This window comes from Phocoena phocoena, chromosome 8 (assembly GCF_963924675.1).
Source record: "Phocoena phocoena chromosome 8, mPhoPho1.1, whole genome shotgun sequence".
Classification (NCBI taxonomy): Eukaryota; Metazoa; Chordata; class Mammalia; order Artiodactyla; family Phocoenidae; genus Phocoena; species Phocoena phocoena.
Window position 1 is genome coordinate 38591891 of NC_089226.1, and position 25868 is coordinate 38617758.

General features: G+C 36.0%; 1 protein-coding gene across 1 annotated transcript in view; it reads left to right on the forward strand.

The window, feature by feature from the left end:
• MTMR2 (myotubularin related protein 2) overlaps positions 1 to 25868 on the forward strand; it is a 108528-nt gene that overhangs the window by 78569 nt on the left and 4091 nt on the right. Inside the window, exons 8-13 of the mRNA XM_065881330.1 lie at positions 1712 to 1861; positions 2626 to 2814; positions 13628 to 13813; positions 16941 to 17147; positions 21642 to 21734; positions 25419 to 25532. Coding sequence (XP_065737402.1) covers positions 1712 to 1861; positions 2626 to 2814; positions 13628 to 13813; positions 16941 to 17147; positions 21642 to 21734; positions 25419 to 25532 — 939 coding nt within the window. The remainder of the gene's footprint in view (positions 1 to 1711; positions 1862 to 2625; positions 2815 to 13627; positions 13814 to 16940; positions 17148 to 21641; positions 21735 to 25418; positions 25533 to 25868) is intronic.

The window sequence follows — 25868 nt, forward strand, 5'->3', positions numbered from 1 at the left end:
GATTGCAGAGGGACAGAAGAGAAGTGACAATGGCCCGAATTAGGGAAGTGACAATGGCCTGAATTAGGGAAGTGACAGTGAAGATTGAGAGACATGAGCAAACTTTTTTCAGGCACTTTTGGAAGAAAAAAATCATAAAAATTAGTCATTCATTGGAAGTAGAGGGTGAGGGAGAGTTAGAGGTGGTATCCAAGTTTCTTGGTTGAGTACCACCTCTATAAACTTACGAATTCATTTTTTTCATTGTACATTTTTTATTATAGCATGAACATTTATTTTAAACATCTCTTACTTAAACCTTTTTTTAATTTCTGGAAATAAGTAAGGATCTTACCTGAACAGTTATCTAGAAAGTTGAGGAAAGCAGGAGGGAAGGAGAGATGTAGATCATAGGAAGCAAGTTGGGACCAGGCTAATTAAATGGGGTAAATAGTATTTAAGGCATTAATGAAGAGAGACCTTGGCTAGGGATAGGTGGAAACTCTTGATAATATTTATCACATGATTACTGGAAGGGAATTTTCCTTTCTTAATTTTAATATCCTCCTGGGTGTTTGGCAACAGCTTTAGAAATACCCCTTTAAAGGAGAGTACCTCCTGCCCTTTGATTTCAGATTTTTATAACAATTTTGTGAACCAGGATAGTAAAATTTTTCTTGAGGCACAATGTACTTTTTTAATTAAAAGGATAGTTTTAGAATGTATGTGGAATTCTTTACAACTTTCTTTGGTCAAGTTACAGTTTGTGCCACAATTTCTTCATCTATAAAAGGACAGTAATGAAACCTGAATACAGTAATATATGTGTGGAGGGGTCGGGGGGGAGGGAGGGAGGGATAGAGAAAGGCTGCTGGCATAGTGCCTGCACATAGTAGGTGCTCAATAAATGTTTTTTTTTCTGTAATTTGGTTTCTTTCAGTTTTGTCTTTTTCAGTTTATTGAGTTGTCAGAAGTAATAAAATTAAAAATATATGTATTTTCTTAATTCCAGCCATTTAATGTAATGGCTTTATTTTCTATGGAATGGAGGATGGAAATTTTAAAGTGTCTTATTAAGTACTCCTATATGTGAAGTGGTATACTAGTTATAAATATGGCAAATATTTAAGGACCAAATGAGTTTAATAATTGGTGTGTTTTTAAAAACTTGTTTTAAGTGTTTCTCTTGCCTGTTTTTTTTATGGTTTTGCCTTCTATTACTTCCTTGTTTTTTTTAATATGTTTTACATCAGCAACATTTTATTAATACTGTAAAATTCACTTTAGGTATATACGTGATAAACATGTACGTAGCATTCTGGTGGACTCTTGGTGCCTGCCCTCAGAAATTTCTTTGTCTAGATGAATGGCAGCAGAATTACTCACCAGTCAAACTGTATGAGACTGTGTTCTTTTTAAAGACAAGAACATTTTCAGTCTTACTGTTTCCTTGCTTTTCATTTGATGTGCTTAGGACAGACCCAACACTCAATCAGTATTTAATGATTTAATAAATCTATTAACATAAAATTGAATGCCAAAATGAACACAGATCTCTGTGTTAGAATATGTCATCCTAAAAGCCTGGTCACCACAGGCAGACAATAACTATTCCAACAACTTAAGTGGTAGATAGTGGAGAAAAGAGAAGTTGAATAGGAGGCTTCTGTTCTGATGTTTTAAAATATTTTTGTTGGGCAGTAATTTGTCTTATGTTTTATTTCACATGTAGGGAATTCCAAATGAAAGCTGGAGAATAACAAAGATAAATGAGCGGTATGAGCTTTGTGATACATACCCTGCCCTCTTGGTTGTGCCGGCAAATATTCCTGATGAAGAATTAAAGAGAGTGGCATCCTTCAGATCACGGGGCCGTATCCCAGTAAGTGCGAAGCTGTGCTGAAACTTTCCCATTGCTTTTGTACTTCACATAATGATGAGGATGACAAATGGGAGAATGGTTGCAGGATTAAAAATAGCTACAGTGGCAGGTCTTCTCTGGGGATATTAGAGAATGTGTTATTTAATAAAATTAAAACCAGAGGAAAGACTTAGACTAAAGACGTTTCTGGAGAATTTGAGATGGATATTAGAGAGCTGCACAGAATTGCATGGTTCTTAACTTGAAAACAAAGTTGGCTCTGTATTCACTATTTCTTTATCTTATTTTACATCTTTGGTCATGGTGATAAATGCTTTTTTTCCTTTAAATCCTAGAAAGAAGAAAACTTTACAAATTTGTGATGAATTACTGTGTTCTAGAAAGATAGCTCAAATAATTTTAGGTACAAAAATTCAGATTCTGAAGACTTTATAGTTGGACAGTTTTGCTGATACAGTACTCAGACTTTAAAAGTGGGGTTTACTTAGCCCCCTTTTAATCTATTTTTTTTCTAGAGACCATACTTCCAGTAATCAGTGACTTTCATAAATCAATATCTGATTAATGAATTAGACCAAGTTTTTCACATGCTAGTATTGGCTTGAAAGAAAGGTGATGATTTTCATAGCAGCCTCGTATATCATTTTATGGCTAGCCTTTGAATCCAATTAGAAAGCAGAGTTTTATAGAGTAATGATTTTCAGAAGGATTATAAACAGAGAAGCATGTAAAGGGTGTGTTGCCACTTTTTTCCCCCCATTAAGGTTTTATCATGGATTCATCCTGAAAGTCAAGCCACAATCACTCGGTGTAGCCAGCCCATGGTAGGGGTAAGTGGGAAGCGAAGCAAAGAAGATGAAAAATACCTTCAAGCCATTATGGACTCCAATGCCCAATCTCATAAGATGTTTATATTTGACGCCCGGCCAAGTGTTAATGCTGTTGCCAATAAGGTGAGATCATCTTCCAGTAATTAAGATTATAGTTACCGTTCATGAGATTGGTGGGAGCCACAGTGCACTAGAAAGACTTTGGGCTTTTCAATGATAAAAGTGTAGATTCTAATCCTGGCTCTTCTACTTTATAGTATAACTTAAAATTTTTTTTTTTTATTTTATATTGGAGTATACTCGATTAACAATGTTGTATTAGTTTCAGGTATACAGCAAAGTGACTCATTTATACATATAAATGTATCTATTCTTTTTCAAATTCTTTTCCCGTTTAGGTTATTACAGAATATTGATCAGAGTTCCGTGTGCTATACAGTAGGTCCTTATTGGCTATCTGTTTTAAATATAGCAGTGTGTACATGTCAATCCCAGCATAATGTGGAGTCAGTTATTTAATCTTTTTAGTAACTTTAATTTGCTTATTTGTGAAATGAGAATCATAATAACTAACAGGGTTGTTTTAGGGGCAAAACTCACCTGATAAAAAATAGTGCATAATCCTGCTTACTTATGTAAGAAATAGGTATTCATCAATTACTAGTTTCTCTTTCCCTTCTCCAAACTGGACAATAAACTGAGCTTGTGACTGACAAGAGAAGTCTGCACAGCTCTGTTGTAGAAATCATGCAGTGTTCTCAGTGACCAGTGCTGCCCTCTTCTGGCAGCTCTCCACCTGTACAAGCTATTCAGACTGAAAACTTGCAGTTAGCTAGAGCAGTGGTCCTGATTTCTGCTATAGAATAAATATTAGCATCGTGGAACTAGAAATTCTAGTCCAGTTGACAAAATCTACCATAGGAGAAGGAAAGAGAAGAGATGCAATTTAGCTTTAAAAAATTGCCTCACATACAAGCAGAAAAAACCCCAAAAGCCCCCCCAAAACTAAAACACCCCAAATCCTATAACTAAATAAGAGAGAAACACCATTAAATCTCGGTTATACATCCAGGCCTATGTGCAGATGCGTGCACACATATATTTGAGACAGAATGGGATAATTGCAATTTCCTTTTTTTAATTGGTGCTGTTTCTTTCTATGCCAATAAATATCTGTAACATGATAATTACTAACCGATTGTTTTTGGATATTTAGGTTCTTTCTTTTTGCTATTATAAACAGAGCTGGGGTGACCATCCTTAAATTAAATTATGGATCATGTACCTAATTATTTCTGTCCTATTTAGTGTTTTGAGGACATTGTGAATTTCAGACATTCTCTGTTAAACTGTAAGTATTTCCCCTTAAAGGAGAAATGAGGCAATGTGTGTATGAAGCTGGTACCCCAGAGACTGGCATGCATTTTTCCAGTAATTACTTGTTCCCTTCTGTAAACCTTATACCATGAATTAGCAGGAATGAAACTTAAGATGTTATCTAGGATGAGAGATGGAGAGAGGCGTATAAGGCAGAAAAGGGGGTAGAGCAAAATACTACATTCCTCATCTTTTTTTTTTTTTAACATCTTTATTGGAGTATAATTGCTTTACAATGGTATGTTAGTTTCTGCTTTATAACATAGTGAATCAGCTATACATATACACATATCCCCATATCTCCTCCCTCTTGCATCTCCCTCCCTCCCAGCCTCCCTATCCCACCCCTCTAGGTGGTCACAAAGCACCGAGCTGATCTCCCTGTGCTATGCAGCTGCTTCCCACTAGCTAGCTATTTTACGTTTGGTAGTGTATACATGTCCATGACACTCTCTCACTTTGTCACAGCTTACCCTTCCCCCTGCCCGTATCCTCAAGTCCATTCTCTAGTAGGTCTGCATCTTTATTCCCATCTTGCCCCTAGGTTCTTCTGACAATTTTTTTTTTTTTTTTTAGATTCCATATATATGTGTTAGCATATGGTATTTGTTTTTCTCTTTCTGACTGACTTCACTCTGTATGACAGACTCTAGGTCCATCCACCTCACTACAAATAGTTCAATTTCGTTTCTTTTTATGGCTGAGTAATATTCCATTGTATATATGTGCCACATCTTCTTTATCCATTCATCTGTTGATGGACAGCTAGGTTGCTTCCATGTCCTGACTATTGTAAATAGAGCTGCAATGAACATTGTGGTACATGACTCATTTTGAATTACGGTTTTTGCAGCATATATGCCCATTAGTGGGATTGCTGGGTGGTATGGTAGTTCTATCTTTAGCTTTATAAGGAACCTCCAAACTATTATCCGTATATACTGGCTGTATCAGTTTACATTCCCACCAACAGTGCAAGAGGGTTCCCTTTTCTCCACACCCTCTCCAGCATTTATTGTTTGTAGATTTTTTGATGATGGCCATTCTGACTGGTGTGAGGTGATACCTCATCGTAGTTTTGATTTGCATTTCTCTAAAATGATTAGTGATGTTGAGCATCCTTTCATGTGTTTGGTGGCAATCTGTATATCTTCTTTGGAGAAATGTCTAATTAAGTCTTCTGCCCATTTTTGGATTGGGTTGTTTGTTTTTTTGATATTGAGCTGCATGAGCTTCTTGTAAATTTTGGAGATTAATCCTTTGTCAATTGCTTCATTTGCAAGTATTTTCTCCCATTCCGAGGGTTGACTTTTCATCTTATTTATGGTTTCCTTTGCTGTGCAAAAAGCTTTTAAGTTTCATTAGGTCCCATTTGTTTATTTTTGTTTTTATTTCCATTTCTCTAGGAGGTGGGTCAGAAAGGATCTTGCTGTGATTTATGTCAAAGAGTGTTCTGCGTATGTTTTCCTCTAAGAGTTTGATAGTGTCTGGCCTTACATTTAGGTCTTTAATCCATTTTGAGTTATTTTTGTGTATGGTGTTAGGGAGTGTTCTGATTTCATTCTTTTACATGTAGATTTCCAGTTTTCCCATCATCACTTATTGAAGAGTCTGTCTTTTCTCCATTGTATATTCTTGCCTCCTTTATCAAAAGTACGGTCATGAGGGCTTCCCTGGTGGCGCAAAGGTTGAGAGTCCACCTGCTGATGCAGGGGACACGGGTTTGTGCTCCGGGCTGGGAAAATCCCACATTCCGCAGAGCGGCTGGGCCCGTGAGCCATGGCCGCTGAGCCAAAAAAGTACGGTCACCATATGTGCGTGGGTTTATCTCTGGACTTTCTCTTCTATTCCATTGATCTGTATTTCTGTTTTTGTGACAGTACCATACTGTCTTGATTACTGTAGCTTTGTAGTATAGTCTGAAGTCCGGGAGCCTGATTCCTCCAGCTCCGTTTTTCTTTCTGAAGATTGCTTTGGCTGTTCCAGGTCTTTTGTATTTCCATACAAACTGTGAAATTTTTTGTTCTAGTTTTGTGAAAAATGCCATTGATAGTTTCACAGGGATTGCATTGAATCTGTAGATTGCTTTGGGTAGTATAGTCATTTTCACAATGTTGATTCTTCTAATCCAAGAACATGGTATATCTCTCCATCTGTTTGTATCATCTTTAATTTCTTTCCTTAGTGTCTTATAGTTTTCTGTATACAGGTCTTTTGTCTCCTTAAGTAGGTTTATTCCTAGGTGTTTTATTCTTTTTGTTGCAGTGGTAAATAGGAGTGTTTCCATAATTTCTCTTACAGATTTTTTTATCATTAGTGTATAGGAATGCAAGAGATTTCTGTGCATTAATTTTGTATCCTGCTACTTGACCAAATTCATTGGTTAGCTCTAGTAGTTCTCTGGTAGCATCTTTAGGATTCTCTGTGTATTCTCATGTCATCTGAAAACAGTGACAGCTTTACTTCTTCTTTTCCAATTTGGGTTCCTTTTATTTCTTTTTCTTCTCTGATTGTTGTGGCTAAAACTTCCGAAACTATGTTGAATAATAATGGTGAGAGCAGACAACCTTGTTTTGTTCCTGATCTTAGAGGAAATGGTTTCAGTTTTTCACCATTGAGAACGATGTTGGCTGTGGGTTTGTCATATATGGCCTTTATTATGTTGAGATAAGTTCCCTCTATGCCTACTTTCTAGAGAGTTTTTATCATAAATGGTGTTGAATTTTGTTGAAAGCTTTTTCTGCATCTATTGAGATTATCATATGGTTTTTATCATTCAATTTGTTAACACGGTGTATCACATAGATTTATTTGCGTGTATTGAAGAATCCTTGCATTCCTGGGATAAACCCCACTTGATCATGTTGTATGATCCTTTTAATGTGCTGTTGGATTCTGTTTGCTAGTAGTTTGTTGAGGATTTTTGCATCTGTGTTTATCAGTGATATTGGCCTGTAGTTTTCTTTCTTTGTGACGTCTTTGTCTGGTTTTGGTATCAGGGTGATGGTGGCCTTGTAGAATGAGTTTGGGAGTGTTCCTCCCTCTCCTGTATTTTGAAAGAGTTTGAGAATGATAGGTGTTAGCTCTTCTTTAAATGTTTGATAGAATTCGCCTGTGAAGCCATCTGGTCCTGGGCTGTTGTTTGTTGGAAGATTTTTAATCACAGTCTCAATTTCAGTGCTTGTGATTGGTCTGTTCGTATTTTCTATTTCTTCCTGGTTCAGTCTCGGAAGGTTGTGCTTTTCTAAGAATGTGTCCATTTCTTCCAGGTTGTCCATTTTATTGGTATACAGTTGCTTGTAGTAATCTCTCATGATCCCTTGTATTTCAGCAGCGTTAATTGTTACTTCTCCTTTTTCATTTCTAATGCTGTTGACTTGAGTCTTCTCCCTTTTTTTCTTGGTGTCTAGCTAATGGTTTATCAGTTTTGTTTATCTTCTCAAAGAAACAGCTTTTAGTTATAGTGATCTCTGCTATCATTTCCTTCATTTCTTTTTCATTTATTTCTGGTCTCATCTTTATGATTCTTTCCTTCTGCTATCTTTGGGGGTTTTTTGTTCTTCTTTCTCTAATTGCTTTAGGTGTAAGGTTAGGTTGTTTATTTGAGATTTTTCTTGTTACTTGAGGTAGGATTGTATTGCGATAAACTTCCCTCTTAGAACTGCTTTTGCTGCATCCCAAAGGTTTTGGGTCATCGTGTTTTCATTATCATTCGTTTCTAGGTATTTTTTGATTTCTTCTTTGATTTCTTCAGTGATCTCTTGGTTATTTAGTAGTGTATTGTTTAGCCTCCATGTGTTTGTATTTTTTACAGATTTTTCCTGTAACTGGTATCTAGTCTCATAGCATTGTGGTCGGAAAAGATACCTAATACGATTTCAATTTTCTTAAATTTACCAAGGCTTGACTTGTGACCCAAGATATGATCTATCCTGGAGAATGTTCTATGAGCACTTGAGAAGAAAGTGTATTCTGTTGTTTTTGGATGGAATGTCCTATAAATATCAATTAAGTCCATCTTGTTTAATGTATCATTTAAAGCTTGTGTTTCCTTATTTATTTTCATTTTGGATGATCTGTCCACTGGTGAAAGTGGGGTGTTAAAGTCCGCTACTATGATTGTGTTACTGTCGATTTCCCCTTTTATGGCTGTTAGCATTTGCCTTACTTATTGAGGTGCTCCTGTGTTGGATGCATAAATATTTACAAATGTTATATCTTCTTCTTGGACTGATCCCTTGATCATTATGTAGTGTCCTTCTTTGTGTCTTGTAATAGTCTTTATTTTAAAGTCTATTTTGTCCAGTATGAGAATTGCTACTCCAGCTTTCTTTTGATTTCCATTTGCATGGAATATCTTTTTCCATCCCCTCGCTTTCAGTCTGTATTTAATCCATTTACTTTTAAGGTAATTATTGATATGTATATTACTATTACCATTTTCTTAACTGTTTTGGGTTTGTTATTGTAGGTCTTTTCCTTCTCTTGTGTTTCCTGTGTAGAGAAGTTCCTTTAGCATTTGTTATAAAGCTGGTTTGGTGGTGCTCAGTTCTTTTAGCTTTTGCTTGTCTGTAAAGGTTTTAATTTCTCCATCGAATCTGAATGAGATCCTTGCTGGGTAGAGAATCATGGTTGTAGGTTTTTCTGTTTCATCACTTTAAATATGTCCTGCCACTCCCTTTTGGCTTGCAAAGTTTCAGCAAAAGATCAGCCGTCAGCTGTTAACCTTATGGGGATTCCCTTGTATGTTATTTGTTGTTTTTCCCTTGCTGCTTTTAATATTTTTTCTTTGTATTTAGTTTTTGATAGTTTGATTAATATTTGTCTTGGTGTCGTCTTACTTTTTAAGTCATTCCCATGCATATTTCACTACAGAAATCCCTCTTTTTTTAAAAGACTCTGATATATTTTATCTATTGGGACATTTTTCTGATATGTGATAGACAACAAAAATCTAGGAAGGCATAGACAAAGCAAAGAAATAAAAATCACTTATAATCACTAATCTTTGATATATTTTCTCCCACTGTTCTGTGCATTTATGTATTGTTAGTTTTCATTGTTTTTCCTCTCTATATGAATTATTTCTTTTCATGAAATGTCCCTGAAATAACTTTAATAGTACTCATCATACAGCTATATCATTGTGCAGTTAATCATTCTACTAATATTAGGTGTTTAAGTATTTAGTATTTTAAATATAGCTAAAATAAGTATCTTTTGTTGGCATCTTTATTTCCATAAAATAGTTTCGTAGATATACCATTACTATATCATAGTTTAAAGTATGCATATTTTTAAAAGTTTTATTATATATTGCCAGCATTCTTCAGGAAGGTTAGTTTACCAGTTTGATATATTTTTTCCTGCCGTTTTATTGAGATATAATTGACATAGAAAAGTGCGTAAGTTTGAGGTGTACAACATAATGATTTGATATATGCATATATTGTGAAATGATCACCCCCCTAAGTTTAGTTAACATCCATCACCTCACGCAGTTACATTTTTTTTCCTTGTGAATTTTCAAAGTCTACTCTCTTAGCAACTTTCAAATATACAATATAGTATTGTTGACTATAGTCATCATGTTGTACATTACATCAGCACTACTTACTTATCTTTTAACTGGAAGTTTGCCTTTTTTTACTACCTTCACCCAATATCCCCACCATCTCCCTTTTAAAATTTGCAAAAGTATATATCCTTGTTGCAACAAGTATTTTTTTACCTTCATAGTAAGAACATTTTTTATAGCTTTGTCAGTGTGAATATGACAGCTGCTTTTGCACCATGAACCGTATCAAGAATTAAAACTGTACTAGCCACTAAGTCTTCCATGTGTGCCCTACCGCAATTAAATTTACCTTCTACCCCTGCTAAAAGTAACCACTATCCTAACTTTTATAGTAGTCTTCATACATTACTTTATACTTTTATTACTGAAGTGTATACATCTCTAGATTCTTAGCCTTGCCTTTTCAAGTATTGTATTTGATATGTCTTTTAAGTCTCTCTTCATCTATAGTCTTCCCCTTGCCCTTCCTTTCTCCTTCCCTCCCTCCTTCACTCCAATATATTTTATTGTAGAGTTTTCCACAGTCCAGATTTTGCCAGTTGTATTATGGTATGGTTCAACTTTCTTCTGTTCTCTGAATTTCCTTCACATGAATTCAGAGGTTTATTCAGATTCAGGTTCAACTCCTTTGGCAAGGCTATAGGGGATATATCAGGAGGCGCATAATTTGTGGCTGATTCTTCTTTTTGGGATATCAGCAGCTGTTCATGCTCCGTACCGAGATGTGTTAATTCACTGGGGTTGCCAAATGGTGATATTCTGATTTCATGATTTCCTTTTCAGCTTAGTTGAACTCTTTCTGTAAAGAAACACTTTCTCTTATCTAAATTTTGGTTAACCAGCAGTTCAGTTCATATAAGAAAGCCAGGATAAGTGCTTGATTCTTTTTCCTTATTTATCAGTTTTCCCAATAATGAATTTACTCCCTACCATCCCATGAGGGTGACTAATTTTTTTAAGTGTCATTATGAATGCATGTATTTATATGTAGTCAACAATTTCTAATTCATTGCAGATGGTATTTTTGAAAAAAAAAATTCCCACCTTTGGTCTGAGGGGCACTTTTCAAGTTATCTCCTGAGTTCTTTTGACATAACCATAGTAATCTTTGCTATCTGGTATGACAAGGTATACCAGACTCATCAGGAAATCTTGTGTGTTTCCTGCTGCAGGCTTAGAATAGCCATTTCTCTAAGAAGTTCTGGTTTCTGTTAGTAGGAAATGGTATTTCAAACCATAATCTGGGTGCTAAGGATAATTATTTGCTACTGAGTTGGTCTAATTTCTAAGTCTTTTCAGTGGATAGAGCTAGGAAACAAATGTTTTTAAAGATAAAGTATTATACCTCATGAGTTCATACTGGTGCTTTCAATTTAAATTCAGTGCTAGAGTTTTTACAATACTTCTTCTAAGTTACATGTGTATCTCCTTCCTTCCACACCAGAAATCCCGATTCTCAAAGACAGAGGGGATAATAACATTAGTATGCTACATAACTCATTTGCTTTATCCTACCATGGTCTTAGAATAACAGTATTAATAGTATCATCACCAGTACATTTACTGAAAAGTTAAATTTTTTTCCATTTTCTCCCATTTTAAAATAATTGATTATATTTATGTCATCAGAGCATGTGTAGACTTTACATAGTCTCCCTTTTGTACACATACTTTTTGCCTTTTACCTCTGACTTCTACAAGTAGCTAAATATTTTGTGCCAATAACCAATTCTTATATGGATGTCTTTCTGGTCTTTTTTTTTTGTCTGGAGTTGTTCTCTTGTAAATATTTCAGCAAGGCTCATAAGAACTATATTTTGAGTATTTGTATGCTGATAGCAGCTTTATGTCCTTTATATTCGAGTTAGTTTTGCTGGGCATAAAATTCTTGGCTTACATTTGATTTTATTGAATGTCTTAAATATGTTGCTTTTTTTTGGCATAAATTTTCAAAGTCTGATGATAAACTAAATTTCCTTTCCTTCTAAGTCACTCTTTTTACTTGGATTTGTGAAAGATTTTGTTTTTTCTTTTTCTTTGAAGTCCAGTTATTTTGCCAGAATATGTCTTCATGTTTTGTGTTCTGGGTCTATATTATCAAGTATGCATGTACGCTATTTTAATTGGTAATTTCCAATTTAAAAATTTCATGAATTTTTTCTTTAATCATAGTTCTTAGTATTTGTTTCATTTCCATGTATGGCTTGCTTCTTCTGGACTCCTGTTATTCCTGTGCTGGCTCTTCTTTGCCTATCTTCATCATTTGCCACTTTCTCTTGAATCCTTTTTATGCTTTCTATTCCTGTTTTGGTTTTATATTTTGCTTTTCACTCTCTATTTCTTTTAATTTAATATCCATTGTGTTTATTTGCTCTTGAGTTTCTTCTAATTTAGTCTTTATTTCTGATTTTTTTTCTTTTATTTCTAATTTGTTCCCAAGTCTCATTTCATTTCTGAGTTTCTCTAATAACTCGGCTGTTAGACTGGACAGAACCCTTCCTGGTTTCAGTGGTACTTCTTAGATTGATCTGTTGTTCTTCCCTGTAGTTCTGGAGGAAGAAAGCTAAAACAAGGAAGCAGAACAAACACTACAAATTATAAGACTCTCTTGTGAATCTCTTGTTCTCCAGTCCATCTTATATCCATTTGTTCCTTCACACATTCGCCGATAGCATCTAGATCTTGTGACTGTTGGTGGTTTTGGGGTTTGATGGAATGCTTTGTCCTTCAGTTCCGTCTTGAATGATTTTTGTGTGTTTTTGGTTTTACTATCTAGTTGCTCTATTTTTTAAAATATCAGTTATATTGAAATATAACTCACACACCATAAAATGCACTCTTTTAAAGTATGTATTTCAGTGTTTTTATTATATTCATAAAGTTGTATAACTATCTGATTCCAGAGCATTTTCATTCTGTGTGTTTTTGTGACAGGTTCTGTGTAGTTGCTACTACTGCCATGTTTCTAGGATTTGTTGCAACAAATTTGAACGTCCCTTTACCCCTTGCCTGTCCTATCCCACTCTCCAGAAGTAATCCGTGTTAACAGGTACTTAATGAAACACTGTTAATTTTGTACCTGTACCATTCTTAACTCCAAACTATTTCCCAGACTATCAGTGTCAGAACGGAAACTTGAACTTCCTTTGGTAATTTGTTGTTGGTTAAGAGGTGAGTTTTGTTGTCTTCAAAGGTGTAATCTCTTAATTTTGTGTAACTACAGTGGCTGTTCCTGTATCTTCCTAATTTTTTTTCCATTAGTGCTCTAAGAAGCATGCTTTTATACATAAGACAGGATGCATATTTTATACATAAGGTAGGAGAATATTTTCTTAAAATAGAGAAAGATTCAATCCAGAAAAATTTAGTTCTCCAGCCATAGCTTATTGTGAACACCAAATATTTCTCATTCTGTTCGTACTTGTAGATTTACATCTTTGAAAATAGTGATAGTATTATACTATAGTACTCTGTGCTTTTATACTTGTTCAGTCTTCTTATTTAATAGTAGTTGTGTGGTTATAATAGAAGCCAGTCACTATGATTGCAAAGGGCTTTACAAATATTAAGATTAAAATGAGGTGAAGAGGAAGGGAGGTGAAGAAGCATGGGCCAGGGGTAAACTAGTCCCTGCACATGGAGCTTGCTGGTGACTTCAGTCTTCTTTATGAAATTATGTTTGAGTAGGACTTGAAATATGGATAGGGAAATTTTACCTTCATTTATGTTATCACATATAATTTTAACAAAAGGAAGTCAGGGTGAGAGTATATTCTTGTTTTATGAAGAACATGTGATAGAGCGTGGTTGTGTTAAGTTGCCTTGAGCCAGCCACATTTTCCCGTGGAGTTTTCCTATCCATCAGTAATGTGTATCGTCTTTGATTCTATTGGATATTTTGTGGCATTCTTGGGGATGTCAACATACAATGGATGTGCATTCATTTATAATTTCCTGTGATGTTTGCTTTTTTTTTTCCAGGCAAAAGGTGGAGGTTATGAAAGTGAAGATGCCTATCAAAATGCAGAATTAGTTTTTCTAGATATCCACAATATCCATGTTATGAGAGAATCTTTACGAAAACTTAAGGAGATTGTGTACCCCAACATTGAGGAGACCCACTGGTTGTCTAACTTGGAATCTACTCACTGGCTAGAGCATATTAAGGTGGGTATGTTATTATTTCTTTAAACTATCATAGGATATCAAACAAGGACTTTCTCTGCCCTTTTGTCTATATCGGCTCTTTTCTTACAATTGAAATCAAGATGAAAGTACCTTTTTAAACAGTGAAAAATTGATAACTGCTTTGATAATTAGAACTACTTTTAAGTTTTGGTGCCTGAATGAATTAATTTTCTATATTATGCATTTGGTTCAGTTGTACTTCTTTTGTTCCCTCTCTTTCCCATCCTATCTGAATTCTGCCCATTCTTCAGATCCCAGCTCATATTTCATTTCTTCCATGAAGTCTTCCCAGGTTGCATTCGTTTTCATTTTCTCTGAACTTTTCACTTTACTTTTGCTTTCCAGCTAATCAGGTGTTACCATGCACTTGATTTAATTACTTTTGTGTGTCACCCAACATATATTGCTAATTCATGGAGAGTAGGACAGGCTAAATCATATTTCTTCTTTGTCCCCTCAGGAGCCAGGGCAGCACTATATGATATGAATAAAGCACTCAATAAATAATCGTTGCATGGCTTGTGAAAACCATTCTGGTCAGGCACATGAGGTGAAATAGTTAAATGAAGGATACCATTTGAATGCTAAATGATTTGGAGACTACCGTGTGAACCCTAGCTTGCCTAATATGTTAATATATATAATGTTTTTGTTTTTTGGTTTTTTTTTGCGGTACGTGGGCCTCTCACTGTTGTGGCCTCTCCCGTTGCGGAGCACAGGCTCCGGACGCGCAGGCTCAGCGGCCATGGCTCACGGGCCTAGCCACTCCACAGCATGTGGGATCTTCCCGGACCAGGGCATGAACCTGTGTCCCCTGCGTCGGCAGGCGGACTCTCAACCACTGCGCCACCAGGGAAGCCCAATATATATAATGTTTGAAGCACCAAATGTTATTTCAGTTAATATAGTTACAAATATTTTCAGATAGTGTCTGAATTTCAGTAAGATACCTTACCAAAATATAGATTTCTATAATATATATAACCACATATATTTATATTATGAAATAAATGGAAATGAGATTTTTCATGTTAAGAAGGAGCAGATTGTACTCACATTAAAACCTCTAAAACTAAGAATTGAAAGCTAAATTGACCTAATGACAATTATAGACTATTTTGATTACTGTTTCTCTTCTAGAAACATAGAAGCTTGAATGTAGCAAAGTGTATGCACACTCTTTTGTTAAAGAGAATAGTCACGGGACCATCTATTACATTGTATGATGTATAAGTAGAAAACCATAAGACTTGATTCAGAACTAACGTAAATTGCAGCATTCTGTAAGTTCCAGGTCAATTTTTAGCAGGTACAACATTCTCTCCAAAAATCTGGGTATAGGGCTTCCCTGGTGGCGCAGTGGTTGGGAGTCCGCCTGCCGATGCAGGGGACACGGGTTCGTGCCCCGGTCCAGGAAGATCGCACACGCCGTGGAGTGGCTAGGCCTGTGTGCCATGGCTGCTGAGCCTGCGCGTCTGGAGCCTGTGCTCTGCAACGGGAGAGGCCACAACAGTGAGAGGCCCGCATACCACAAAAAAAAAAAAAAAATCTGGCTGTAACCGAAATAAGTTTCCTTAGAAGTTTAAGAGGTACAGTTGTGTCTGGACCACTTTCTCCTCCCCCAGTCCTCACATCTGCCAGGCTTACCCACTTACTTTCTTTAAATCTCTGCTCAAATATCACTTTCTCAAAGATGCCTTTCCCAACCACTCCATATAAAATAGCAGTTCTGCCAGCACTCCCTAGACCTAGATGGTGCTTTTTCACTTACTGCCCTCTGACACACTGTATATTTCTTTCCTTATTTGCACCTGGCTGGCCTCACCTAAGTAGAATGTAAACTTCGTTAAGCCAGCACTTTGTTCTGTTTGCTGCTCTATTTCCAACACCTGGAGCCACATGGTAGGGGACTCCGTAAATGTTTATCTTTTGAATGAATGAATCAATCAATGAATCAATGAAGATGACCACTTTGGATAATTCTTTCCTGTCTGTCTTAACTCTCCAGCTGTTTTAATCCTTTGGGTCAGTGATGTGTAAGTTTGGATATACATTTGAATTTTAGGTAGAAGTTATTTAAAATAGTAAGTTAGGATTAGTGGAGAATGGGGACCAGGTGTTTGTTTTTGTTTTTTTTAATGCTCACAAATGACTCTGATGCATAGTTAAGATTGAGATTGCTTCAGAGTACCCCACTTCCAGAATATGCCTACAGTTATAATCAAAAGGAGGTCATCATGAGATTCTCCAAGCCTAGTATATCTTTTCTTTCATTCTTATCTATGTTTGTGTAATCATGCTGTTCTTTAAGTATGATTCGGCCATTGCAGAGAAAAATGTGGCTATATTGTTCATTTTAAAGGATACCATACTTTGTGTTTCTTTATTGGTTACATCTAATTCTGTCTAGTTTTAACTCAAGATCAGCTTCAGAAAAGGTAAATTATTTTGCAGTCTCTGCATATTTTAAAAAAAACCTGAAATTATTTTAGATACCAGTTAAATTGACATGGTAATATATTGGTCTGATCAGAATTTTCCATTCATACTAATACAAAAAAAGCAGCTTACTCTGAAGTTTTATACTGTGCTTGCTGTATGCTATATGATGTATATAAAAACAGTAGAATAAATGCTATAGAAGCTGTAGAATATTTTAAAATATCCAACTTTATGGCTTTCATATTCTAATTTGGTTAAGTATCATTGTTTTAAATAACAGGTAAAACTAAAGTTGGTGTATTATTTTTAGTTAAATGGATGATGTTGGAATATTTGAAGATTCTCAGAAATAGATCTCTTTAGAACTTAATCCTTCTTTCCTCTTACTCATATTTTTGATTTGTTTAGAACTCAAAGGCACCTTTTGTTTGGATATTTCATTGTGTAGATTAATAGGAGTCTGCATTTATGAGTTTTTTTTTAGTTTTAAAAGCAAAATTTATGTATCTTCTACCATTCACAAAAATTCTTTCTGGGAAGAGACTGATGTTTTTTTCTCCACGTGGTATTGAGACAGTCATCTCTGAACAAAATTCTATTAGTAAATTTTGAAGAAGGAAGCATTTAATTTTTTTAAAAATTAATTTAAAAAATCTGTTTGCAGCTTATTCTTGCAGGGGCTCTTAGGATTGCTGACAAAGTAGAGTCAGGAAAGACGTCTGTGGTAGTCCACTGCAGTGATGGCTGGGATCGCACAGCTCAGCTGACCTCCCTGGCCATGCTCATGTTGGATGGATACTACCGAACCATCCGAGGATTTGAAGTCCTTGTAGAAAAAGAGTGGCTAAGCTTTGGACATCGATTTCAGCTTGTGAGTAAAGAACCGTGACTCAGTGTATCACATATGCATGTCATGTAAGGCGTGTGAAAATCATGCCTTTACTCACTAGATATTCGTCTAAATCTGATCCTTTGTTCTAATGGGTAAACTTCCCAAGAGAACTTTGGGCTTGTTTTGGAAGCACTGGGTTATCCTTCTGTGGCTCTGCAGTCTGGAGCCAGGGTTAGCTGTTGGTCAGGCTCTTGGCCCAGTCTCTTCCATACTCTCTGTCGGGAATAGGAGATACCCTTCTGTGACTTCCACCTTCAAATGATAGTTCAGAGCAGCATGGGCTGTTACGGAGCTACAGGGCGCTTCTAGCTTTTCCTGTAGACTTAAAAAAAGTGAGACTGGCCTATTATTCTTAATTTAAAGTAGGCCTACAAAGTAGCACTACTCACACAGGATCAGGGTCTAAAACAATTTAGACTGGGCCTAAAAGAAATAACAGAGAAAAAATAATTTAATTTAGAGTTGGGAATAAAATAGCTTTTCTATTACCCTTAATGACCTATATGTATGGAAAGTGTTGCAGTTAGTTTTATGGAAATGACAAATTTTTGTGCCCTCTATATGACTTAAAATTTATTTTGATGTTGTCATTCGTATCAAATCTAAAAGTTGGAAAGGCCTCAGAGTCCAGGGAATGTCTTCTCTGGTGTCCCCGTGAAATGGTTGTTTGGTTTCTTCATTAACACCTCCAGAAATAAGCAGCAAGTCCCTTCCTGAGGCTGTCCAGTCTCACTGAAGAAAGTCTACCTACTACAAATTTTTCTTCATAGTGAATTAAAATTTACTTCTCATTTTCTTACATTCCCCTTTGGAGATAAGAAGAACAAATATGACTACCAATCCAAATAAGGTAGCCCTGCAAATATTTGAAAGTAGCTGTCTTCCTGTGTCAGTCATAATCTTCAGTTCTGGCAAAATGTCCGTTTTCTTCAGTCTTTTCTCATCCTAATCCCCTCACCCTCCCCTTTGTCCTCTCGACTTTGCTCATGGCTTTCTACAAGTATGGTACCCAAAACTGTAGTAGTTCCTAAAATAGAGGAATGGGGTTATTATGTCCCTTTTAAAGGATACTGTGCTTTTGTATTTACTTTTTGTTACAACATACTTTAGATTCATGTAGCTTTTAATTAAATAAACGTTCAAGTGGTTTTTAGCTGTGTTTCTGCTAAACTCTAAATTTGGAATCAGCAACTTGGGAACAGTTACCTTGTAGGCCTTGGTTCTCATGTATGCCCATCTGTGGTATATGTTAGTTGTAATCATAGAATTTAGAGGGTGCGGAGCAGGAATATTTTCCCAGGAAAGAGGAGCAGTGTGAGCAAATGGTGAGTGTGTCTCACACTGGGTGGAACTGCGTGTGGCTGGAGTAGAGTCGAGGGAGGGGCAGGTTTAGAAAATCTGGAGATGAGAATTAAGATTGTTCAGAGGCCTTGACGCCCCTGAGAGTGTGATTTTTGGCAGCATTTTCCTAGATTAGCTGAAAGACTTTCTGAAATATGTTTGCTCAGATGCTGTCTCTAATGTTAACTGTTAGTATCCAGTAGCTCCCAGCAGTGTTTATGAAAAAACTTGGAAGAAATGGACATTTAAAGGTAGTCTGCTCTTTTGAACTGTCAAATAAAATGGTCATCTGGAGTATCTATTCAAATAGCTCATGTTTTTCAGTTCTCTATAAAACGTACTTACCATGAAAAGACCATTAAAAAAAAAAAAAAGAATGGGGCTTCTCTGGTGGCGCAGTGGTTGAGAGTCCGCCTGCCGATGCAGGGGACACGGGTTTGTGCTCCGGTCCGGGAGGATCCCACGTGCTGCAGAGCGGCTGGGCCCGTGAGCCATGGCCGCTGAGCCTGCGCGTCTGGAGCCTCTGCTCTGCAACGGCAGAGGCCACAGCGGTGGGAGGCCCGCGTACCACAAAAAAAAAAAAAAAAAAAAAAAAAAAAAGAAATGAAGAAGAATGAAGTTTTAGTCAGCCAAAGCTGTACATGTTCATATAAACATAACCAAAATCATAAATATTTCAGACTGTTTGAAGTTGCAGTGGATTCCTAAATTATTGAATCTGGTTACCTACTCCATTTTTTCCCCCTTAGTTGTTATCTGAAAGCAGAATTTGACAGTTAAAGGACATCTGATCAAGAGGGTATGCTCACATGGTTAATACAGGGTAATGATTCTCAAACTTTGATTTCTGGACCTCTTTCCTTTTTTAACAATTATTGATGACCCGAAAGAACTTTGTTTATATCTATCAGTATTTACCATATTAGAAATTAAATTTAAAAAATTTAAATATTATTTAAAGAAATAAATCTGTTTTCTTAGTCCATTTGGGCAGCTATATTTCTCACAGTTTTGATGGCTGGAAGTCCAAGTTCAGAGTGCCATCATGGCCTTCTGGTGAAGGCCTTTTTCCGGGGTGCAGACTGCCACCATTTCGCTGTGTTCTTGAATGGTGGAAGAGGGCTGGGGCCTCTGTGGGGTCTCTTTTTTTTTGTGGGGTCTCTTGATAAGAGCATTAATCCCATTCATGAGGATTCCACCCTTATGACCTAGTTAGCTCCTAATACCATCACACTGGGCATTAGGTAGGATTTCAACATATGAATTTTGGGGGAACACAAACATTCAAACCATAGTACTATTATATATTGACATAAATAACATTTTAAAGAAAAATAACTATATTTTCCAAAACAAAGAAGTTTAATGAGAAGAGTGGCATTATTCTACATCTTTTGCAAATTTCTTTAATGTCTGGCTTAATAGAAGATAGCTGAATTTCATGTCTCCTTCTGCATTCAATCTGTTGCAATATGTTCTGTTGGTTGAAGAAATGAGGAAAATCTGACCACACACACAGATATGTAGGTTGAAAAATAGAGAGTATTTTAATTTTTTTCAGGGAATTGTGGATATTTTTCTTTTGATACTGTGCCAAAACTCGACAAATGGTAGTTTCTTAGCAGTTAATTGTAATGTGGAATCCAAAACTAACTCAATGAATTTTTCGTTGTTTGTTCTATTAAATTCCTTTGGTCTGTCTTGCACTTTGAATAAATAGATCTCTTACCCATGCATGATTTTGTAACATCAAGTGTTGGTAATTTGGAAAATACTGGCTTACTGATTTACACAGCCCTTCCAATATTAATGCATTTCATTATATAATATAGTCACATTTGTTAATACCGCTACTGATTTTATCAGAAAAGTATTATCAAATTCATTGTAGCAGATAAAAATTTCCCCCAAGTCTAATTTTCACTCAGAAACTTGAATTGTATCATTGGTAACAAATACTGTCCATTGTTTTCCTTGAAGTGACGCATTCACTTTTGTATATTTTCAAAAAAATGGCTGCAAGGTATTCAGGTCTTAATAATCATAGTTCATATATTGTTCTTTCAAGTCAAAATGATGTTCCATGAAAAAGCCGTGTTTCCTACCATCCTACTTAAGTCTGCAGCAGAAGCATTTTATGTGTATTTCCCATTTTGTTAATAGGATACTTAAAAATTTTGTACTCAAATGGGGAGATTTAATAAAGTTAATAACTTTTACTGCTTCATCAAGGAAACTGGCTTAAGAGAGATTGGCTTTTTTTTTTTCCTTCTTTAACTGCACGTGTTTGGCAAGGAAGAATATAATAACTGCTAGTATAGATTGATTTCAATGCCTTGCTTCTTGATTCCTACTAAGGTACCAAAAGTTTTTATTCTTCATCACTTTAACACCATTAGTGCAAATGTCAACACATTGAAAAAGGCAAAACGTGTCTTAGTGATATTATAAAAATAGTTTTGAACTCACAGACCTGCCCTGCTGCCGGAAGTCTGTGGACCATACTTTTAGAATCACTGTTTTTGGGTACAGAGTAGAGGTTTATCTCAGTCACTGGGGGCAGAAGTCTTCAGAGGAGAAAAAAAAATTGAGAAAGTAGGTGAGTGCATGCTTGAGGGGAGATGTCAAGCATTTTTTAAAAGTTTTCAAAGATTTGTGCTAATGTGATTCTTTTTGAAAGACAGTCTGGAACTCAGATGCAACAGGTCCCCTTCATGCACTGGCCAAGGTGTTAAAGGAGAAGGGTGCTTCCTGAAGCTAGTGTACAAGGAACTGTTAATATTCAGGGCAAAATCTCCAGAAGAAAAATCTGGGCTCTGAGGTCTGGCTGCTCCTGTGTCCCGTTATCAGCCTTTTAGGATCTGAGTTTTATTTATTAAACTGAGTTGTAATTCCTGTTACAAGTGTCTCATGTTAGGAAATAACCTGGCAGTTTGCATATTGAAATGTTAATAGAGATTTCTGCTTGGTGGGATTATGGTAATTTGTTTTCCTTGCAGTGCTCTTTTAAAAAGATATTCTGAATTTTTAAAAATATTGAGCAAATATTACTTTTCTTGGAAAATAAAATTACTTTCATTAAAAGCTGAAAAATCCCACAAAGCTCATATAATATTTCATTCTTTGCTTCAGAGACTTGGCCATGGAGATAAGAACCATGCAGATGCAGACAGATCACCTGTTTTTCTTCAGTTTATTGACTGTGTCTGGCAAATGACAAGACAGGTAATTTATCTGGGATATCCATTCTTACATCTCTCTTTTAAGCTGTCCAGTCAGAGTTGGATTTGATCACTGATTATCTTACATTTCATGTAAAATGGAAATTCTTGTAAGTTTTCTAGGTACTAGAACTATTACCTATTATTACATTATGAATTAAGTTAAACGATATTATTTGGAGGTAGTATTAAACACTTGACAATTTCATTCCATTAGCATTTCAATGCTTGGCATTGATAATAACGCCTGAGAGTTTTGGACAATTCCTCTTTTGTTTTGGACAATTAGTGTTAAATAATGGCTTTATATTCACCCAGAAACTCATCTGTACATTGCTAAAGGAGGTAAAGAAATGAAATAGGCTAGGTAACTGAAGCAAAATGAAATCATGTTTTAAGCACTTTCGATGGAAAAATGTATTTAGATGGGAATTATGGCAAGGTATGTATGTAATAGATTCAGTTCTTTTTGTTTTTAGGTATGGAGAGAGAGATTATGTTCTTTTAGACTTAATCAACATTCTAGCAAATGATTTGAAATATTACTGTAAATAGATTTAGTCTTTTGGAAAGATACCAGAGGAGATTGAAAAACACCTGATTTATTATGGGATCACTTCACTAATGAGGCAAGGAATTGGTGTCTTAAAAATGTTTAACTCAGGAAAAATAATCTCAGAACCCAAAAGTTAGATACAGTTCATTGGTGTATCAGTTAATTATTTCTTTTTCAGTTAATTATTTATCCAAGAGTTTTATTAGACCTCAAACAACTTGGGAGCCTGGTTAGTTTTTCATTAGACTGCCACAGGAATATAAAGTAGGGCAGTTGCTGGCTCTGCTTGGCTTTAGGATTGTGTTCTGGTTTCAATAAAATACTCTTTATTTCATTAAGAGAAGAATGGTGATCCTCAAGTGAAATACATTAATTACATATCAAATAGTTTATTTTTCTCCCATAAGCATTTCAGTTTGGGTGGATTGTTTTGAAACCTGCTGGCTTAAATGAAGTGTCCTAATAGATACGACTACCATTTGTTAAGGCTGGTATTTTAACACATGTGATGCAAATGTGTATACAATTCAGTTTTGTTCTACAAATTAGGCCCTTGGCATACTAGGGGGAAGGGAGACACAACATGCTTATTAGTTTAATAATGTTTACTGCTTCTTGGAGTAGGTTTGAATTTTTCCTTTGGAACTGCCTTTGAGATAGTTTTCGATATATTAGCTATTACAAATCCTTATCAATCCTTTTTTCTGGGGGCGGTATTTGACCATAAACAATAGGACCTACTTTTGACCATTATCAATCTTTAAGTAATATTTGACAGTGTTGGTAAAAATCAAATATGCCATATCAAAGGACTACAAAAGTCATCATTGATGGTTAAGTGTACTGCTTTCTGGGGAACATACCTTGAAGGGAGCAATGTGTGTGAACTATTAGTTCTGGTATATTTGTTAGAAAAACAAAATCAGTCACATTTACCAATTGTTCACATAGAAGAGTACATGACAAATGCATTTCTTTCTTAGTAGTTGTGTTAACTTTTTATATGCTGTATATGTAAAAGCAATTTAACTCTAATTTTGAGCTTAAGTTAATAAATAATGTAATACCAGTTTAATCTTGTTTCGTTGATAGAACTTAAAATACCACTATAGTTGTGAGTCTTTATTGTAAATGTCTGCTTATATTTTTCTGTATGATATTTTCTTCCTGAGCATTGAATGTGTTAGATAGTAATAATGTTTATTGGCAATCGTCAGTTTTATGAATAATTGAATGTGCAGAGATTTAAATAGCAAATTTGTTAAAATGGGACCAATAATGTAATTAGCCAGATTCTACATCTCCTTCTGCCCTCATCCCCATCCTCTCAGTCCTGGGATCAGGAAGCAGTTGATAAAGGGCCCTTTAGAGTTTAAACATGTAAGGAGACAAAATATTCCTCCTCTGCTCAGAATTTTAAAAACAAGAGCAGCAATTAGTACTCTATTTAAATAATGCTCTAAAATAATGCTATTTTAGTTTTGTTGTCAGGAAATGCTCACTGATTAAGCCATCTTCTCATAACTGAGAAATAGTTTTGCCACAAAGATGAAAGACTAATCATAGGCTTAGCTCCTTCGGCTTGCTATGTAAGGGGTCAGGGTGCATTCATGGTTGACTAATAAATAAGGCTGTTAAGAGTGTATATCAGTACAGGAGATGGGGCGACTTCCCTGGGGGTGCAGTGGTTGAGTCCGCCTGCCAGTGCAGGGGACACGGGTTCAATCCCTGGTCCGGGAAGATGCCACATGCCGTGGGCTAAGCCTGTGTGCCACAACTACTGAGCCTGTGCTCTACAGCCTGTGAGCTACAACTACTGAGCCCGCGTGCCACTACTGAAGCCTGTGCGCCTAGAGCCCATGCTCCGCGATAAGAGAAGCCACTGCAATGAGAAGCCCATGCACTGCAATGAAGAGTAGCCCCAGCTCGCTGCAACTAGAGAAAGCCCGCATGCAGCAACAAAGACCCAATGCAGCCAAAAATAAATAAGTAAAAAATTAAAAAAAAAAAACCCAACAGTACAGGAGATGGGATTTGTTCTGTAAATGAATGAATGAGATTTGACAAAGTTTCTTACAACTGATTGGCTTTATGTTGGCATGTGCTTTATTACCTGCTTCATTTGCTTCACAGCCACAAAAATTATTATTCAAGAATTGTTCGAGAAGATAAATTGTTTGAGAAGATAAATTTGCCACGTTACCGTGCTTATAAATTTAGGAAACTTCAAGGCAAAGTTGTTTTCATCCCTGTCCCTTTTGCGTGCAGTTCGTACTGTTTTCCTCCACTATGGGGTAGGGATCATTCTAAGAAAAATTTGGCACCAATATTTATTTCCCAAATCCACAATCCAAATATTCATGGAATTCCTTTTCACAGTCCTATAAATGGTACAGTGCTACATAGAAGCTTTCAGATAATTCTTGAAACATTAGATGGATAGGATGGATTATACTAAATCCCTTACCCTCCTTCCTGGTATCTGTAATTGGTCCTTGATACATTCCCCCAAAATTGTGTTGTTTGTGTAATAGCAAGACATCCAGTCAAGCACTTGTCCTAGGTTAAAGAGACAGTGAATTTTCTTTTTTTGAAAGAGGCTGCCAGAGTACTGGATTACAAGATATCCTGGTTTGAGTGCATGTTCCTTGAAAAGATAAGTAGGTTGGCTTTTAAATGATCTGCATGTCTGCCTTGGAATTTATTTTTGTGCATTGCTGACATTTTCTGGAGACGTCGATATTTTTTTGTGTAATTCCTAGAAACAAGACTATGTTGAAAATTTAAAGAAACATCTTACTATGTTGCTTATGGTCATTTTTGGCAGAGAAAGACAAGTCAGAATTTATTAGGCTCAAGTTGAGGGTTAACTGATATAAACAGATGCAGAAACATCAAGATCAGACCATTCAAACTCTTACTGTACAAGAAAAGGAGATATTAGGAAAAATTATCTCAGAAAATAATTTTGAACAGAAGACCAAGCAGATAATGCCATAATGGCTTAGAAATATATAGTCTTGAATATTGTTCAGCCTAATTTTAAGAAGTATTACAAAGGATCTGCCAGTATACAGGGATGAATATGCTTGAGAAAATGTCTTAGTAATTTTGTGGTGTTTGATTTTGCAGTTTCCTACAGCATTTGAATTCAATGAATATTTTCTCATTACCATTTTGGACCACCTGTATAGCTGTTTGTTTGGAACATTCCTCTGTAACAGTGAACAGCAGAGAGGAAAAGAGGTAAAACATGAGCCCTTACCCTCCCCCCGTATCCCTAATATGTGCTTTCTCTACTAGAGTGCATCCTCTGATGGATTTCAACTTAACAGTTGTTCTTTTGGATGATTCCTTTAGCTATATTTTATTTTATATGCTGTAATATGCTTCTTTCCATACATCTGAACCTGATCTATTTTAAAGCACCTCTGTCACAAGGCTGAATATGCTAGCCAGCTGTCAGTTGAGTTTATGGGTAGGAAGCAGTGTCTCCTAAAGAGAACTGAAGTATGTGGAGTCTTAGGAGTGCCCATGTACCTGTCACTCCCTGCAGGATGGAAATCCATCAAAACAGGTGCA